This window comes from Takifugu rubripes, chromosome 7, assembly GCF_901000725.2.
Source record: "Takifugu rubripes chromosome 7, fTakRub1.2, whole genome shotgun sequence".
NCBI classification, from domain to species: Eukaryota; Metazoa; Chordata; class Actinopteri; order Tetraodontiformes; family Tetraodontidae; genus Takifugu; species Takifugu rubripes.
In genome coordinates, this window is record NC_042291.1 from 7,763,299 (window position 1) to 7,782,549 (window position 19,251).

The following is a 19,251-nucleotide window of genomic DNA, read 5'->3' on the forward strand; positions in this document are numbered from 1 at the left end:
CGCGAGACTTCAGCCGGAGACGAGAACAGGCAAGGACGGTGTCGTTACAAACACACGAAGGGTTAAATCAAGCTTGACGCCTCTCACGTTTCTCTGCTGCTGTGAAGGTCATATAAAGTGTGCTGCCTTAGATCTCACTGTCCTGCTAGGAGAGCACAGTAATATTCATGACATGCTTGAAACAAGATTTCTTTAAATTACTGAGTCAAAATCTGCCTTAAATAGAAGCAGAACAAGTAGGGTTTGATTTATCCCTTGATCTTCTTCAGCATTTATATCTGTTCTTGCAAATCAACAGATCTCCACAGCAGATTTTTTTCTTGTTGATATTCTGAATGTCAAGACAGGAGTAACAGGGCACCTATAACCTCGTTAGAAATCTTTATTAATTCACATAGATATGGAATGGCACAGCATCTTCACTTTGTCCAAATGGAGCCACGTGTAATGTTAAAAGTCAGGCATCAAAGCTGCTAGATACAATATATACAAACTGTTGAAATTAAATACAATAGGCTTTGAAAAGTAAAATTATCAATATAAATACAAAAAGTGTACAAACTATTTATCTCATTGGGGTTCCCTTGTTCTGAAATGTACAAGTTGAGGTTTGTCACTAGTGTTAATGTGGTAATGCCCCTGTCCTGTTGCAGTGCTCTCATGTCTTGATGAGCCCCTCTAGAAAGTCTTTTTCCACCATCTCCTCAATAGTCTGTCTCGCTTGACTCCAGAAGACTTTCTGGCTCTCGAGTTTGTGGCCATCTTTGCGACCAGGAATGGCGACATCTGTGTGGTTGTGGGCGCAGGCCAGGCCTGAGCGACTCTTGCTGTTGAAAACCTGACAGAGCATGTTGAAGAAGGGTAGCAGCTGCTCCATGCTGCGGATCACGTAGAGCGTCAGCATCAGGTGACCTGGCTCCCACGTCAGGGTTCGGGTGGAGAAGTCCTCCTCTGGGTTTTTCTAAAGAAATCATAAGTATATCAAAAACGGATAACAAGGATACAGATGGGATATCAGTGGGAACAAAGGAAAGCTACCTTGGCTCTTTTCCTCAGAAGCTTGGCCAGTCGGACAACATAGGGTTTAAACTCTCTCTGGTGAGTCCCCTGACGTCTTACCTCCATCCCTGAATCATCAGAAGCTTCTGGGATGAAGGCCCAGCGGTACCTGTGATTAGGTTAGATGTGATCATTCAGTTCTGCCATTTAGAATACCCCCAAAATAAAAAAATAAATCACAAAAAATGCCTCAAAGCTCCCGAGGAACTGATTCTTGATCAGCCTACTGTCCGAGTCTATTACTGACATTTGGAACTGAGGCAGGCTCTCAGGAGGCAGAGCCAGGGCCAGGTCCAGGAGCTTGCAGGCAGACAGGTAGAGGTTGAGCCATCGCTGACTGTTGTAGGAGGTGGAGAAGCCATTTCCACCAGAATAGGTCGTCTCCAACCCAGCCACAGAAGGCCCTGAAGTCCTGCCAACAGAAAGTAAAAGGACAACTCAATATATTTTTTATGCTGTTCATCTGCTCTAATAATCTGGTTTGGAGTGTCAACGGATTTACCTTGACATGTCTTCATCTGCTGTCAGCTCCTGCTCCATCAGAAGAAAGACTTGAACCTGTAACATGTAAATGCGAGAGTGTTTGTCAGTCCACAGCGAGTATGTGAGGCTGAGAGCAGCGAGGTCTGATTCTCACCAGTTCGGTTATCATGGTGGGCCACAGTGAGGTCAGGTGTTGAGGTGACATACGCAGGAGCAGCACTCTAAAGAACAGGAACACCTGAGCGTGGAGGATGGGCACCTGAGGGAGACGCAGGCTCTCCACCAGGCGCTCTGAACACAGAGTCACGCGTTTTAGCTTCTCAAAGGACGATTATATTTTTGGGAAATTAGTCTCAGATGAACGTGTGTGTGTGTGTGTGTGTGTGTGTAGGCAAATTACCCTGTATGTCTGGCAGGTATTTCTGGTACTGGTCCACTTCGCTACTGTAGATGGTGAAAGCCAAACGTTTGAGCAGCATGGCTCTCTGCTCCAGTTCAGCGTCTCTGTTGGTAAACAGGCTCAGAGAGCTGCTCTGGGCGACTGCAACCCGGGCTGTAGGGAAGCAAAGGTATAATTAGGTCTAAGGATATAAAGCTTCACTGACTGAAGCCCCCGAGGCAAATCTGAACAGAGAGGGACTAAAAATAAAACATTATTATGTCTCAACATACCTTACAGAGGTACATTTAAAGAAATGCAGAGTATTGCAACTGGTTTTGAACCACCCACAGTTTATAAATAACAAAGCTTACTCATGAGGTCTCTAAATGTGGTCTTGTCATGGGTCATCAAGTGGTCAATAATGGCTCTCCAGCTGAAAAAAAACAACAATCAACGGTCAAACTCTGGTCAGCACTGCTAGGAGTAAGAAAGCCAACAGCACGCAAAACGCTACGACCAATCCAGAACTGACAAAAGCAATCCATCATCATCATCATCATCATCATCATCATCATCATCATCATCATCATCATCATTTCTGTCCACTCACTGGCTGACGCAGGAGGAATCCATCTGGAAGAAGGTGTGGTCCATGAAGAGGTCAAAGGCCTCCTTCTTCCAGGCACGGCGGGTGTACTGGTACCCGCTGAGGCTGCTCAACAGCTGGATGCAAGCCCGGTAACTGGGAGCATTGTGAGTGCTGTCAGGAGGAGCAGGGAAACAGACTTGTGATTTCAGTGCATGCTGCTCATCTTTGCACTTAACATTTCACCTGCTGTAAGCTATAATATATAGATCAAAGCTGTTATAATGTGAATACTCTGTGAGAATTTGTGATTATTCTCACCTGTGGTTACGCAAATAGGGGACAACATAGTGCATAATATTAACCAGGAGGGGAATCACTCTCTCCTTCTCATCACTATAGAACACCATGTCCAGCAGATGAGCCAGCACCTGATGGAAAAAAAAAATCAGCCAATTTTCAACAGGACAGACAATTCTGATGCATTTATTATAGAGACGTAATAATGGTGCAGAATATGCAAATCAACATGTGACAGTTAAGATACAGCAGTCCCATATGATTCAATGATGTGAAATCAATATAGATATTTCACATCATTAAATTGGGATCAGAGGGTTGATAACCAAAGCATGAACTGTTAAAATTCATAACGTGATCTAGAATAATTTTTAAAAACGCAATCCCACTAGTAGCAAAGAAAAGAACAAAATGGTCAATGATTCTAAGATTTTGATTCATCGTTTCACTGATAATGACTGAAGTGGGAGGCAATCAGGTCATAAATCGGCTCTAAACTGCTCGCTAAGGGCGTGTTATTACCCTGCAGAGGGATGTCTGGGCACAACCGACCTTAACACTGCTGTTAAATATGAGTGAGAGCAACTTGGGACATAATGAAGAGGAAAAAAACAACATCAGGACCACCTGCTGACAGCTGCCCGATAAACAACAGATGGGTTAATGTTTTACCTCAGCCAAAAGTGTGAGAGCGTGAACACTGTAGACCGACGGAGTGAAGTTGGAGGCTTCCATCACTGTGAACATTAAATCTACAAAAAGAGATTAGCAGAGATTAACAGCATGTTCAATACAGGAAACACTAATACTCTAATACTGAAACACCCGGGGTAGATGTTTGTAAACTGCCTTCAGTTTTATGCCTGCAAGGAGTGTGTATTCAGTTTTAGCATCACAAATCACAAAGTTGCAGATTATTGTCACAAACAGTTTAGCTGGATTATAATAATCCCTTACATTATAACACATATCCAACAAAAACACAATAAAAAACATGGAACATTTCCTCACTGGCAGCTTAAGTTGCCTGAAATGATACCAAAACAAAGGAAAAGCACTTTCAACATACAACTTAAAATCAAAATAAATTTACTTTCTACATCAGCTTCTAGGTTGGTTCCATCCACAATAATCTGTGGAGAAGCTTTGACTTCCAGGTTTCTTCTCAGCCATGTGGTTTGCTCCAGAGAGGAGCCTGCAATGGTGACGATGGCCTCCACCACTTTATGGGTTACATCCTAAAGAAAAAAGGAATTTGGAATTACATATGACAGTAGATCGAAAACCCCCAAGCGGCTCAAAATTCCATTATCCAGGAATAAACTCAATGAGAAGAAGACCTGCAGCTCCCGTTGATCTTTCTTGCTCTCCAGATTCGGATTCTTTAAAATGAACTCATTCAAAACCCTGAAGGAAGCAAAGACAAATGGACTGTGTTAAATAAATGAAGGAACAAAAGGTTCAAAAAAGAAGGAGTATCCTCCACAGATCAATAAGATCATTTAAGAGTCTCACTAAGACTTTGACTTCCATTAACCAGAACTGTTTTAAGTTATTCCCCAGTTAGCATTAAGTTAAAAAGACAATTTATGAGAGAATGAAGAGAAACTGACCCCAGTATCAGAAACTGTCCAGGGGCAGGCAGACCTAAAGGCACTGAGTCTTTAAGTAGGGCCAGCAGAGATGGCCAGCTATCAACCAAACTGGACACAGGGATTCTAGGGAACAAAACCAAGAACAAAACCGGTATATTAAAATACTATCATCACACCAGATACTGACATGTACTGTAGTTAGGAAGAAGTGGACTCACCGCTGGACATAAGCGTAGAAGAACTGCAGCATACAGACCTCCAAGGACAGGTGTTTCTGGGACGTTTGAAAAAGACATTTTAAATGTAAAATGTTCAAACAGTCCTAAGTTAGTATACAGTAGCTGCTAAAGGCCAAGGAGATGGGAACAGAGTTCAGAAGCAAATACCTACCTTATCCTTTGCGATTGCCGGGGGCTGCTTCAGGACCTCTCTCACTGTCTGGATGACCGTTTCAGTGCGCATGGCGCTCACCGAACGAACCAGTTCCACCAGCAGAAGCTGCTCTTCACTGGCTAAAGGAATTACCTGGAATATGTGGGAATAATGTGATAAATGGCAAATAGCTCTAAAGGGATATTCATGATATTGAAAATAAGTTGCTGAAATGCCAACCTTATTTCTGACAGCCGTCATGACCTGTTTCCTCTCATTCCAAACGTACGCAATTGCTGCCATGAAGTGAGCGCCGTGGTTCATGGAAATTGGACCCAGGAGCTCCAGGATTTGCTGCCTGAGGTTCTTTAAAACAGATGTAAGAAAGGAAGTTTTAGGTTGATTTATATTAACTGCTATTGTGATCGCTTTGACAAGGGCTTGTGTGAGAATGGAATAGTGTTTTTGCTAGCTCCAACTCTTCTGGGAAGGCTTTGCTTTGTGTACTGGTGTGCAGTCATGTTGGAACAGGAAAGAGCCATCCACAATCAGTTCCCACAAAGTTTGGATAATGAAAATGACCACAATGCCTTGGCAGGCTGAAGCATTGAGAATTCCTCTCACTGGAACTATGGGGTCAAGCCCAACTCCTGAAAAACAGCCCCACACCATAATCCACCCCTCCACCAAACTTTACACTTGGGACAGTGCAGCCAGACAAGTACCAGTCTGCTCTGAGATTTAGTTTTTATGAGTTGCTGTTGTTCCCAATCACTTCCACTTTGTTAAAGCTGACTGTGGAATATATTATAATATAATAATATAAGCAGCAAGAAAATTTCACAAATGGACTAATTGCACAGTCACTGAGCTCATGGGCGCGATCCATTCTTTAACTAACATCTGTTGAGGCAGCCTGGAAGCCCAGGTGCTTGATTCTACAGAGGTGTGGACATGGAAGTGATTGGAATACCTGAATTAAATGATTTGGATGGGTGAGAGACTACTTTTGGCAACATAGTGTACATTTGTTGTGTGTGGTACCTTAGTGGATCCCAAGTTGATATTGGAAGTGGAAGCAGCAGAGGCAGCAGCTGGCTTGTCTGAGTTGTCAGCCTGATGGAGAACGCTCCACAGCAGGGTCACAGATGACATAATGGTGTGGAGAATGGACAGAATCCCTAGTCGAGCTTCAGCCAAATGCTTCTGGTCAACACTCACTTGTAACTGAAAGATTGAATATACAAGAGCAATAAAAAAAATCAATACAAATCACACACCAATGGAAAAAAGTTATATGCTAAACGAATTGGTCAGATTTTCTAAAACCGGTGTTATGGTGCCCTCACCTGGTGATACTGGGAAGTGGGATCAAGCAGACAGTAATGGATGATGGCCGTCACCCCTTCCAGCACCGTCAGAATCAGGTCAGGAGGGATGCAGAGGGCCATCCACTGGGGCCTACAAGATAAGATAACAGTTATTGAAGTATACAATTTCTTAAATGCATCGCTGGGTCTAGGAAATCACAATTGGTAGGTAGGAAGTTGATGAGGCCATACAAATCTGAGATCACATTCTAGTGATGTAACCCTGGCTCAACAATTTTATTTGACTAAGAAATTAAATGCTTACGCTCTACTTAAAACAAGTCATCGTGTTGGGAAAACTCATGCTGATACCTTTTGTCAGTTATTCCAGTCTCATAGCGGTACTGCTGGAGAAGATTATCCAGATTTCGGCAGAGTTGCAACGTGACCGAGGCCACCACCCTCCTGAGCACCCTGCCCATGTATGGAAGGGTGGCTGTGATGAGTCCAATCCACTGGGGGTGCATCTTACATGCATGGTGTTGATGTAAAGCCCTGATCACCGCACACAGGAACATACCCTGTGCTGTGATTGGCTGTCCGTGCAGGTACTGCAGGGATGTCATTGGCTGCTGAGGGTTGACATGCTCCACTTCTCCACCCAGAAACTCGAAACCAGCCCCAGCACCACTTCCTGTCCCCCCACCACCAGCTACTCCTGTGGCTGGCCCTCCGTCTACTCCTTCATCAGCTGGTCCTAAAACCCGGTGTTCCAACACAACAAGACTTTGCAGCAGCCTGAGAAGCTGCGACTGGACAGAGCTACAACTGTCTATTTGGTCCTCTGAAAGGTTGATAATGCTGTCCTCTGACAGACCTTCCTCCACTGAAGCCATATTGACGCCCGCCACCCGTTGGTCATGCCATTTCTGGGCGCTGAATATGGAAGAGAGCAGACAATGAAGAACCACCTTCTGAACTTTGCACTTAGAGAGGACATCGCTGATGAAACTAGCAAAGCCCTTAGCTGAGCCACCCGTGACTTTGACTAGTTCGCTGAACAGGAGAGTTAAAACCTCGACACTTGTTAGCTGCATAGCCCGGTTCCCTGCCAGGTCCTGAGGGCCTGCTGACACATGAGCACAGTAATAGCTTCTTAGGAAGTACAGGCAGAGTGAGATGATGATCTCAAGGTACATCGCACTGCGGAATGTATGGGAGTGTGAGTCCTGCGGGATGGGGGAGTAAAAGTCTTTGCCCATGACAGAGACCCTGTGACGGGCGAGGAGGTTTTGGAGCAAAGAGAGCTGTGGAGTGTATGTGTTGTTGATGCTGGTAGTGGAGATTGCACTGACAAAGCCTGAGGGTGCAGCTCTCAATATTGCTACAATGGCTGAGAGGGCGTGGAGGGCTCGGGAGGAGTCATACAGTTGGAGGTAGAGAAGCACATGCTGGTAGAGCGGATGGATGTTGAAACGGGGCGGGGCAGAGGATGATCTGCGTGCCGCCACCCGAACACCTCCCCCACTGGTTCCCCCAATGGGTGAGCCAGTGTCACTTTCAATCTCTGACACCTCACCCTCCCCACAACTATACCAATTTTCCAGATCCAGACTGTCCCCAAAGAAAATGCTGGGTGGCCGAAGTTTCTCGGCTTGATTTGCCATCTTTTTCTGCCTCTCCTCCTCTTTCCTTTTGGCTTTTTTGATTTTGGGCTTGGCGCCTGGAGATTTGTCTGCCAGCCTCTCCATTATCTTCCCTTTAAGGCTGAGCTGGGTGCTGCTATGGCTACGTTTGCGTGCCTGAGGATCATCCACAAGCAAGTGATCCGAGTTGGCCGATTCGGTGCCATTTGGCAGAGTGACGATGGAAGGTGATGAGCTGTGTCGAGTGATACCCTCCTTGTGCTGCTGCCCATTAGACGTGTCCACTGGTGTAACAGAGAGTAACTCCAATGTGCCTTCAGCTAACAGCTCTGGTAAAGTTTGATGGTGGGGGATAAGAGGCAGATCAGAATCAAGACGGAGACCAGTGGAGGTATCTGAGGAAGTGCTGTCCGTATCTGTCTGGGGCCAGACTTCAAATGGAGGGGAAATGTCAAGAGGCGCCTCATCTATTAAACTCAAAACTCTATCTATAACCTCTTTCATTACAGCTGACACAACCTCCTCTATTGAGTCCTCAGAAACATCATTTGTGCAACCAGGTTGAGGGTCTGAGCTATTGACTGTGTTGCTCAAACCCTCTGCCTCTTCAAAGCTGCCATTTTCTAATGTTGATGAACGTGAACCACTGGAATCACAGCTCTGGAGCTCCCCCTGCTGCTCGGCAGGCTGATATTCACCCACTAATTGTAAATTCTCACTGCTCAGGCTGAGTACAGAAAGGCTGTCACTCAGTGGGTTGACAGTGAGACAGACTGGCTCCATGTCACCCACCCCTAGGCCTGGGAGATCCTGGTTGGCTTTGCACACCCCATGGATTCGACTAAAATCTAAAGAAAAGACAAAGGAAGGAAATAAATAAAATTGAGTATTTCTTAGAATGGGTCAAAATACACAACTGTTGCTTGTAACTCACTGTCTGAGAGGCCCGAGTCCCTGTTGTAAATGGGTTGCAATGGTCCCTGCTCAGGTGCTTCAGGGAAGCCATGGGTTAGGTGGTGTTGTGACTGTACTCTCTGAATGGATACTCTATGGGTCTTGGGGTGGAGAAGCAGAAGGAGAAGTGGTTCTAAAACCCGAGCAATGTCATGCCTCTGAAGAACCTGATTCAGCCATGCCCGACCAACAGCGCTGGTACATGGGTCCCAATAACTCAGACTGTCCAGCATGATGTAAAGAGATCTGAAAGACAAAGTGAAAAGAAACCCAAAAGTCCTAAAGTCCTGAAAATGTAAGTATTACGTAGAATATAATAATAATTAGCCTTAATGGACTTCAATCTGTTGACTGAATGACATTGTCTTATAATACTCTAACATCAGGTTTTTGTCGTCAAAGTAGTGAAAGGCTGGTTGGTTTTAACTAAATTAGGGAGTTTTATTGTATTAACCCACCTGTCAAATGTGCGAATGAAGGGAGAGGACTTGTTCATGTTCAAATCTCTTGTCAAATGCCATAACACTGAGAACTTAACATGGGCCTCCAACCGTATTCTCTGAAAGGAAAAAAGGCTTCAGAATTTCATCCAGACTGTATGACTGTTAAAAAAAACTAAAAACATGGCATATGTGTTGCTATGGCATTGTTGTAACCTTGTCTCTGTGCATGAGTTGCTGGCTGATGACGTCCTCGCAGATGCTTGAGGAAGGCACCAGGTTGTGGAGCTGGTAGAAGAGCTCCACACTGCGCTGATGGTGCTGAGGTGTTCCTTCACTCAGCTGGTTCCACAGAATCAGTGCTACACTCTGGGAACAAGTTTTAGGAATATCTTGATGTCAAAAATACCACAAGTATTACAAGCTCAAACAAAAGCTTCTACCTTGAAGACTTTAGTTTTTTCAGCGATGTGCTTTAGGATTCCCTGAGTGAGTGGTGGCCTGATGATGACAGCTACCCGACCCTGACTGGGACTCATGGGCTGGACGGGCTCAGAGCTGTTGCCAGATGCTGCACTTTCAGCTGTCACCATGGCAACTGACTGGGTCAGCCCTACGAGATCCATGAGTAAGGAAATGGCCACACCCTGAAGGCTGAAGTCAGAGGCAAAGCAGCAGGCATCCATCAAGGTCTGAAGCCATGCTGGTAAACAGACCTGCTCACTGTCTGTAATGAATAAGGGGAGTAGGTAAATATTTAACATTCAAAAGTTGTTGAACCTCCCATAAAGCGGCATTAAGTACTCACCAAACGGCTCTTCCTGTGTCGGTGATGATTTGAGGTTGCCCTCTGCAATGTAGACAGGGAAACTGGAGCATTCTAAGAAAAGCTGACAGGCAGCAGTAAAAGCAGCAACACACTCCCACTGGACAGGCCTCGGCTCTGTGTGACCACTAGGCCGGCAGCCGTCTACCACCAGAGGCCCTGACAGCATGAGTTCATCTCTAGCACCTCCAACTTTATCCACGTGACAAGGGGTAATATACAGGGTGATGAGTCGAGAGAGAAACTGCTGGAAGTTCTCAAGGCAACACTGCATCACCAGTTTGTCCTTTTTATGAATGGGCCCTGAAGAGGGTCTGCGGCCTGTTTTGACTGTTGGGTGAGGATTAGAAGCCTGCTCACTTGTCTCCTCTGTTCCCTCTCCCTGGTACTGTATAAAATCTGTGAAGCCACCTTCAGAGGAGCGACTGCTGGCTTGGTTTTCCACATCTTCAAATACCTCCTCGCTGCCAGGTACCTCCAGAGGTGGAGACAAAGCCTACAGGAGGGTAGAGGGAGACAGAAAAGGAAGACATAAAAGATTATGAGAAATAAATGTAGATTAGTATTTCCAAAGAGGTTCAAGAAGGCTATGTGCTGAATTAGCTGGTCATCAGGATGTATCTATTGGTATTCCATTCCTTTAGCTTTTGAATGAGAAAAGACTGTAGACTGATCCATTTTACTCATTTTTGTGGCAGTCCTTTGGGAGCCTGACAATTTTGATTGCGGACTCAGATGGCCTAGACAAGACACGCTCTATATGCCCCTCTGTATGGGGGTGGAATAATATTCAGTTGATACATGAGGAATATTTTCCACTACAATAGTTGGTTGACCCAGGAGACCTTTCAGGCATGCCTACTCCTCCTAAAAAAGAAACTGTACACTGGGCTCAGCTGTTAGTAGAGTACCTTGTCTTTTTACTTCTCTTTCCTACCCCACGAGCCTCATCTCAAAGAACTGAGCTGCTCTACATCTTCAGGCTTGGGGATATTTGACTGACCAGTTTTTTTCCACCTCAGTGAACTGCTGAACACTTCACATTTAAGTTGGGGGACTGGGACTGGGAGAACCAGGACAGTGATATTAAATAAATATTTGATATCACTCTTTGAACACATGTAAAAGGCATGGAATGGCAGGGACAGTCATGGGCTCAACCAGCGAACAGCATCACAGGGCAGGAGGCTGGCGGCTGGCTGAGGTTGTGATAGGACCCCTCGACCAGGGACTGATGAGAGTGTTACTTTATAGGAAGTTGGTCAAACTGGGATTTGTTTGATAATGGCAAAAACATGTGTCATGTCCCATCAAAAGCTTGTACAGGATCAGAGCAAGAACAGACTCATCAGCTGGCAGTATTTTACAAAGAGACTGACCAGGCAGTGCCATCACTTGTGTTCCTGTGACTGTGAGCAATTTCTATTTAATCTATTATACAAAAGAGTTTTTAAAAAATAATTATTTATTCACCTTCTCTTTGGTCTTCTCCCTTGCTGAATTCAAGGTGTTGCTGGTGGAGCTGGCCAGGGGGCCAGACAGGGTCAGAGGGGACACCAGCGGTGGCTGCACCTTGCTGAGGATCTTGGAGCAAAGACGGAGGCAGTGGGTGAGTTCTGCAAGGCCCAGGACCTGCAGATGACAGGTCAGAGCCGACACCATGCGCAGCAGCAGCTGAGGAAGATGCTCTGTCTGGATTTCTATGTAGGTCTCCTGGATGGGTATGTAAACATTTACATTTCAGATGTGATTATCTTGCATTTGGGTGAAGGTGAGAATGATACATTTTATACTTTATGACTCAGTTATTCATCTAACCACATGTTTTTTGGTAATTTCTTACACAGCTTGCTACATTTATGACTTGAATTTATGACAAATGAACAGAACAGACTTATTGGCCTTACTGTGAAAAGCTCTTTAGCTCTGTATAGTTGTGCTATTCTATACAATTATTATGACCTAACAGTCAAAAATTGTTATGAAAGTAAAATGAGCAAAAAGGAATACATTATTATAAAATTAGCATTAAAACATGAAGTGATTTTAAAAAAAAAAAAAACATATTTCTTTAAAATATGTCAGCATTAGCATATAAATGCATGTAAGCTTAAATGAAGGGACACACACTGGGCAGAGATTCCATTTTCACAAGATCCACACCAAAACACCAGCCAAATGAGTTTATACCATGTGAAATTACAGTTATAATCCCTCTTCATCCTTTGGATCATTTGTAACAGGTTCTTAGTCAGAAATGATCCCTCAAAGCAGGCCAGGATGACCTGAGGGATGCTGGCAGGATGTTGCAGAAATGTTATCATAGCCTCAGTGAAGCAGAGTGAGGTGAAAAAGCAGGAAAGAGCAGTACTTTACCTGGCAGATTACCCTCATGCTTCTAGTAGGCTTCAAGGAAAAAGAGCAGATAGTTTGAACAGACAGGAGCAAGCGGAGCACAGGCCATACCTTCCAGAAACACACGGTGACCTCACACGTCCTTCTCAGCACTCACAAACACGCTATCACACTCTATCTCTCTCTCACACACAAGCATTTAAACAGGGTAATAGAGGAGTTGGGGATTTCCAAACTCATCAGTTTGAAAATATTGTAAAAACAAACACATTTCTGAGATGATCCAAATGCTAATTTCAGCAAAAAAACAACAACTAAACACAAGCTTTGTCTGAGCCTGTGTAGGCACTGCAAATAGACAGAGAGATGCAAGATGCAGAGACGTGATGCACTGACACACTCCCCTAGTGGTGGGTAACACATCTCAAAATGGATCCAATGGTGGAATGGAAATAGAGGGAGGGATTCAAGATGTGTGTCTGACCCAAAAGTGAGAAACAAATAATGGAATAAAGAAAAGGGGGCTATAAAAGTAAGGGAAGTGGCTAAAAGATGAAAACAATAATGAGATGGCAATTAAACCATTGAAAGAAGTGAGGAAAATAATGAAAAACTGATCAGAATAAAAAGTGAAGACAAAGCAACAGTCAAAAGGAAAATGAAGAGATAAAAAAGAAATGGAACAGTCAGACAGATGAGGAAAGAAACTCACCAAGGAAACAATATCTAACAGAAAATCAACAAGCTGACAGAACTCCACCAGTGAGAACTCGAGAGGATCTAAACTCCCAGCATGCCGTGGTCCACGAGTGCTGCCGTTCATTGTCCTCCTGAAACAAAGCCATATTTGTGTTTATTTTCAAATGTATGTGCGCCCTCACATGAAACTATGGCACCTTTAAATTGCAGACATTTACACACACCTGCAGCACTCTTCGAACCAGCGAGCAATGTAGTCCCACATGTAATACGGTTCAAAGGAGTTGAACAGGAGGTTGGCTGTTTTAATCAGTTCGGCTGTCTTCTTATTCTCTCTGAGTTTACTAAAACAGAATGTAAAATCATCTCCTCAATGAGATATTATAAATAGATGACAATAAATCATTTATATCATTCCTCCTCTTTCAGCCTCTGGCTACTGTGCAGGTAAAGGAAGGGTGAGCTGCATCATCCAAAAAACCAAAATAGCATCAAGACATTCATTTTCGTGTCATACTTGTACTGCAGTCAATAGAGGAGAGACAAAAGCAGAGGAATGCACCGACCTGCTGAGGTGTGTGTGGTCTTTACTGAACGGACTCTGGTTCTGGAGGTTAAGTTCTGTTCGGCACTGTGTGTGAAGGGTTCGAAACACCTCAATAAGCACATCTTCTAGGATTGCTGGACCTTTAACACACATATACAGTATAGTTATAGTAGATTGGACTGAATGTGCGACACCTGTGTGACGAACACACGTCATTCACTGCGCACGACACAGTTTTGACTACGTATCGAGGAAGGTTACCGAGCTCCGGTTTGTCCAGAAGACTGATGAGGATGCGGAATGGCTTCAGGTCATGCATCAGGATGCTTTCTTCTTCCCCACCTCGGGCCTTGCCCTGCAAGATCCCCACCATTGCCTAAAACGCATAAACATATTAGAATAAATTAACCGATATTCACGTTCCAAAGCTAATTTTAGCAGAAAACCATTTTATCACCACCGAGTGATATTTGGCATAACCATTTTGCGCCCGACTTCATATCGGCATCAAGTCTGTTTTGTTTTCTCATCTGTTTTACGCTTCGTCTGCCACATAATTGGCTAAAACAGGAACAGACGGTCTCTGTTGTCCCATTACACTCCCAGTGGATGGAGCTCAAATAGCTACAACAGAGCAGATGGCAGGAGAGCAAACACAAAAATAAAACAAAAACATTTCAAAACCCAAAACTTCCCTTCCAAAATGCTCTGTGGGCCTGTTTCCCTCAACCCCTAGGGTACCACCGCTCATCAGACGCTTGGAGGACAAAGGCAGTTTTCTATGTGGGTGTGCATGAAAGTCTTTGGAAGTACTGGATGCTGTCTTCAAAGGACAAGCTGGAGTATGACACCCCAGAGAGGACGTGGGAGGTACAGGAAAGAACGCTGAGAAAAGGGACTATTAAGCGAAAGACAACTGAGGCTGGGGTTTGTCAGACTTAAGTCCAAAAGTCACAAACACCCCCCCACAAATACTGTCTTCCACCTTATGTTACACCTGATTCAGTTGCTTCACTTCAAATATTCACCAGAGATAGCAGCACTAGTGTCTCATGATTGATGCATTTTTTTTACTTGATTTGGTGTTTTTACCATTTCTCCCTCAGTCCCGAGTGTCTAAATAAAAGCTGAGGTTATTTTAAACTACGCAAAGACTCACCTGGACCAACATATCTTTAGAGAACATGTTGAAATACTGGCTTGCGTGCTCCTCTGGATTGCTCTGCCGAGTACTGCGAGGTCCTATTGCCCCCCCGTTATTGTCAAATCCTGAAATAACACAAAGACATAAACACACAGAGATTAGAGTGAGAGAACTGAGCTAGAATTATGTTATTCCAGATTTGAACTTCATCTACAAATTTGTCATTTGAAATCTTGAGCTGTGCAGACACTTACCAGCGTGGTCATCCGTGTGAATTGAAAACAAGGAAGAAATAAGAAATTGGCAAGAGCAACTACAAGAGTACTGTAAACAATACAACTTAAAGGCAACTAGCGTGTGTGATTGTGTATTACCTGTGTTGGACTGCAGTGTCCCTTAAGTCTATGACATGTGCTGCCTTTAAAGCTACTTTGATACTCCTTTTAAAATGTCCCCCAGGAATGAATAAAGTGTTTATGAGATTGAATTGGAATAGGATTTATGAGCTCAGGTGTACGCAACACCTATGAATCGATATTTGAGCAAATTAACGTAATGATCAACCTGCTTTCCAATAGCAAAATCTTTCATTTTGACAATATTCTAAAGATCATGTGGCAACTGGGAATGCTGGTAGGTCATAAAGTCACTGTCAGAGTGTGTTTGTACCCAGCAGCCATGCGTATAGCCTGCGGTTGAGGGACATGTCTCTTCTTAAAACCACATGCAAAGCCGCTGACAGGATCCGAATCATGTCAGGACGAGTAGCCTGAAGACACAGCACAGAGCAGAACGTTTGTCACTGTTCACACTTCACAGTATTACAAGCACGTGTGTGTGTGTGTGTGTGTGTGTGTGTGTGTTTTCACAGGTATCATATATAAAGCTGATAATAAAAACAATTACCGCCAAACAGTACTCATGCACATTCATACAGAGCGAGCCCACCAGTGTTTACGCCAACTAATGTAAAGATTATTATTATTATTATTATTCAAGGGTGATTGTAGATTGAATTTTCTGTGTACCTGGCTCATGTGGAAGGGGAAGCAGAAGAGGATCAGATCCAGCGTGCTCCTCTGTACCAGCACGCTCGAGTCCTGGACCGAGGTACTGACGGCCTCCACCTGTTCAGAACCCAGAGACATCATCATTCAGCTTTAGTACGGTCAAAGTGTGACAAAACACCCGATGGCAGTAAAACTGCATCTTTTTATTCTGCAATATTTCAAATTAAACAGCAAAGTATTGTTGACGTTGTTTGGTAGCATGCTGTCAATTACCATCAGCTCAATGTCGTTGCCCATGACGTAGAGCTGGTCCTCCATGGAGAGCTTGCGATTGAGGTGCAGCAGAACAAAGGACACCCCGGGGAGACGCACGGCGGGGCTGGTCAGGATGCTGCCCCACAAGGCACTGTAGAAGGCCGACTGTTCCACTGCTGCAGCCACCTTCTCTAACAGGGTGTTTGTCCTTCGGCACACAAGACACAGCAGACATCAAGTCAACTGCTCTGCATTTAATGCTCCTGACATGACAGGATATGCTCGTCCCTACAAGTAGAGGGCTTTTGAAGATGTCAAATAGAAGTGTTACAAACTAAAACTCCAGACTACAGCACAGATAAGGTGACGTTCTCTTTTGACACCACTGTCTCCAGCCTCAGTACATATTGACCTGTAACAGGCTGTTTTCACATCTGAACATATCTGATGTCATATTGTGAAGATAACAGCTGTCCCGTATGACATTTATTAAATTTGACATTTCCAGTAGAGCTTTCATTTATTTATTCATACAGAGCGTATTAGTCACACCTGGGCCTCACCTACTAATCAATTTAACAGTGGGTCATGAAATGAATCCCATTTTAGTCACACACACACTCTTCAACGTCACCCTGGCATTATAATGTAGCTAGAGCGCCCTCTGTTGTTCAATAATGTACATGGCAGCACTGATGACATAAGTCCTCTGCTCATTATTTTTCCACTTTAAAATAAATACATTTGTAAAACTGTGCAGTATAAAAGTCTAGATTATTCCTTTTGTCAAGTATGACTTAAACTAAGTTGCCAGACCATTCCTTTTTCCCATTTCCATTTTAAAATTTATCATCTCATATATATTTCACAAGATCTGAAATCAATCTCATTCCACATTATCTGGTAGAAGCATTGTCTTAATGCTGAGCCAACAAGTGCATCACTCGAAAGTGCTGCTCCTTTCATCTGGGCTCATGTTACCTGTCGTAATACTCAGAGCCCTCCTCCAACCCTGGTAATACACCAGTCAGCAGCCCCTGCAGGCCTGGTTTCAAGGTCTTTCCCAGTGGTAAGTAGTAGGTCTCATAGAGCCCAAGTAGCACAGGCTTCACTGACATAGCAGCATTGGAGAGTAAAGGGAAGAGTCCAGAGCTGCAGGAAACAATAAGTCACAACGAGGTCTGTTAATACTTATAAAAATGTGTCCAGATGACTGTAAGAAGAGTGAGCATATTACCTGTAAAGGAAGAGGTCTTTGGCCAGCCTCTTTGGTCCGATGATCTTAAAGATGATCTCATATGTTTCCAAGGCCTTGCGGTGGACTCCACTGGGCAGTGCAGGATGGAGGCACTGAGCCAGTCTTTTGCCTATTGTCAGCTTTTTGGGAACCACTTGATATTTTGCATTGTTCTGCAAAACCTGGGGTAAGAGATGAAGGATGTCGCAATTACACTGTTACGATTACAAAATTAGTAGCAGAAGCCATGGTTGTGCTCATACAGAAAGAAATACAAGTTTTGCAGCTTTCCTAAATTTGGCCTCAGCAGGAAATTGGGCAAAAATGTGTCAGAACTACACAGCCTGTAACAACATGGTGTAGTTAGTCTTGGAAAGCTGCGTATCTGCCAACAATTACCTTGTTGAGTTTGCCCAGTGCAGAGATGAGATCTGCCCACTCACTGGAGTATTCAAAATTCTTAAGGGCTTTGTCCACAGCTGCAACATAGTTCCTGTATTTGGAATCACTCAACAGCTCCACCTCTTCAGTATTCATTCTCTTGAGTGGTTATTACACACTAATATCGAACACCAGGCACGTGTATGTGCATGACACCTGTAAGGAAAGAGGAGACAAATAAAATCATTATCTCCTTATTTAGCAGAGTGAAAAGTCCTAGTCCATCTTATCAATGAGGCGCGTCCTTCCCCATATCAGGTTTGTGGAGCTGATTCATCACCCAGAACAAATTCAGAAAATTCCAAAGGAACATAATTCCCATTTGGGGTTTTGCAAACAACAGAGTAGCTCCAGGAATATTTGAGAAAGACTTTCAGTGTCCGAAGCTGAATGGGAGAAATGTTGGTCTGATTATGGTTATCAGCACCACAAGACAGTCCTACAACCTTTATCAACAAATGGCCTGTTGTTATCAGGATTCCAAAACACCCGAGTACACTAAAGATTAAGCTAACGATTAAAGTCAGATTACAGGAAAACCATGACCGTGCCTTTTTAGATTTTCTCATACACACCTGTGCGCAGGTAGATAGAAAAATGAACAGAGCCTAGCAGTTGGAAACCTACTCACAGTCACAGAAATGTAGGAAAGCTAGAATGTTTCATTCTAGAATGTATTAGCTAGTCTGTCGTCAGCGTTCACTGTCAATAAAGTAAAAAAAATCACAAGCAAAACACCCGGAACAACAACACAGAACGGAGCTGGTTGGGGTTATATGTCGTCCCTATGACCTGCTTGTTGCCTTCCTTTGTTGCGCTCAGCCACAATACACACGTACGGTGATAATAACTGTAAACGCAGCACGGAGATGACAGTTTATTATCGCGTTATTTAGAGGCTGGAGCTATCACTTGTCAATAGATTACCTCAGCTAACGTAGCGGGTAGCTGCTAATGATGCAAGTATAATAGGTTCCAAAAGCTTACCTTCACACCATTCATGTCGGTTACTGTCAATCGATTTTGTAGTCGGCTAGACGGGAAAAGCGGCTTGGCGTATACAGGATGTCTAGCGAGCTATAGCTAATGTCAGTTTGTTTAAATGAGATGATGCAGGGCCCCGGCTTTGATGTCAATCATTAATTTCAGTCACGTCTTACGACAAAACGCACTTGAAAGCAGATAATGGTGGTCTATGGGTTTCGGGTTTTTTTCCGTAGTGCTAAACTGCTGTATGTAAATAAACAGTGATAGGCGCATCGGTAGCTTCCACAGTCACCGATACAAAAAGAGACGATTGACAGCTCCCACACTGCACTGCAGATCCGTCTACGTCCGGCCACAGCTTCCGCCAGCACTTCCGCATGGAAGAGTGATATTTCCCATTTCTTCACCTTCAAAGTAAAACGCTTGTTGTCCCTGAAACTTGATTCCCCAATCAAAATCAGCATGTTTTATTCTATATAACTGAAATGTTTCACTGATATATGTTTGTAGGTATAACATTCTTTGTGTCGTTAACATAAAATGCCCAATGTCTCTTCGTTTTGAATGCAAAATTATACTTTAACAGTAAGACTAAACTTGCAGTCATAATGATTGTAACTCAA

At 43.9% G+C, this 19,251-nt stretch overlaps 1 protein-coding gene across 4 annotated transcripts; it reads right to left on the bottom strand.

The window, feature by feature from the left end:
• Positions 1-364: 364 nt before the first annotated feature.
• On the bottom strand, positions 365-18,999 carry dop1a (DOP1 leucine zipper like protein A). Of its 4 annotated transcripts, none has more exons than XM_029838968.1 (38): positions 18,629-18,998; positions 17,600-17,797; positions 17,201-17,382; positions 16,945-17,115; positions 15,982-16,171; positions 15,727-15,825; positions 15,368-15,467; positions 14,714-14,823; positions 13,816-13,930; positions 13,574-13,694; positions 13,232-13,351; positions 13,021-13,138; positions 12,330-12,359; positions 11,427-11,666; positions 9,936-10,449; positions 9,571-9,854; positions 9,344-9,496; positions 9,146-9,246; positions 8,668-8,933; positions 6,460-8,581; positions 6,127-6,238; positions 5,822-6,004; positions 5,018-5,143; positions 4,796-4,930; positions 4,624-4,679; positions 4,424-4,528; positions 4,151-4,217; positions 3,904-4,048; positions 3,483-3,562; positions 2,832-2,941; positions 2,535-2,684; positions 2,296-2,357; positions 1,943-2,095; positions 1,697-1,833; positions 1,562-1,617; positions 1,307-1,471; positions 1,039-1,168; positions 365-961 (listed from the first exon to the last, which is right to left on the bottom strand). In XM_029838968.1, the coding sequence occupies exons 2-38, from the start codon at positions 17,735-17,737 to the stop codon at positions 659-661; spliced, it is 7,449 nt and encodes a 2,482-aa protein (XP_029694828.1). In that variant the 5' UTR covers positions 17,738-17,797; positions 18,629-18,998; the 3' UTR covers positions 365-658. The 4 variants fall into 4 exon arrangements, with proteins under 4 accessions (XP_029694828.1, XP_029694829.1, XP_011603636.2 ...); XM_029838969.1 differs by having other exon boundaries at positions 659-961; positions 14,714-14,796; positions 18,629-18,999; XM_011605334.2 differs by lacking the exon at positions 12,330-12,359 and having other exon boundaries at positions 659-961; positions 18,629-18,999.
• Between the last annotated feature and the right edge of the window lie 252 nt (positions 19,000-19,251).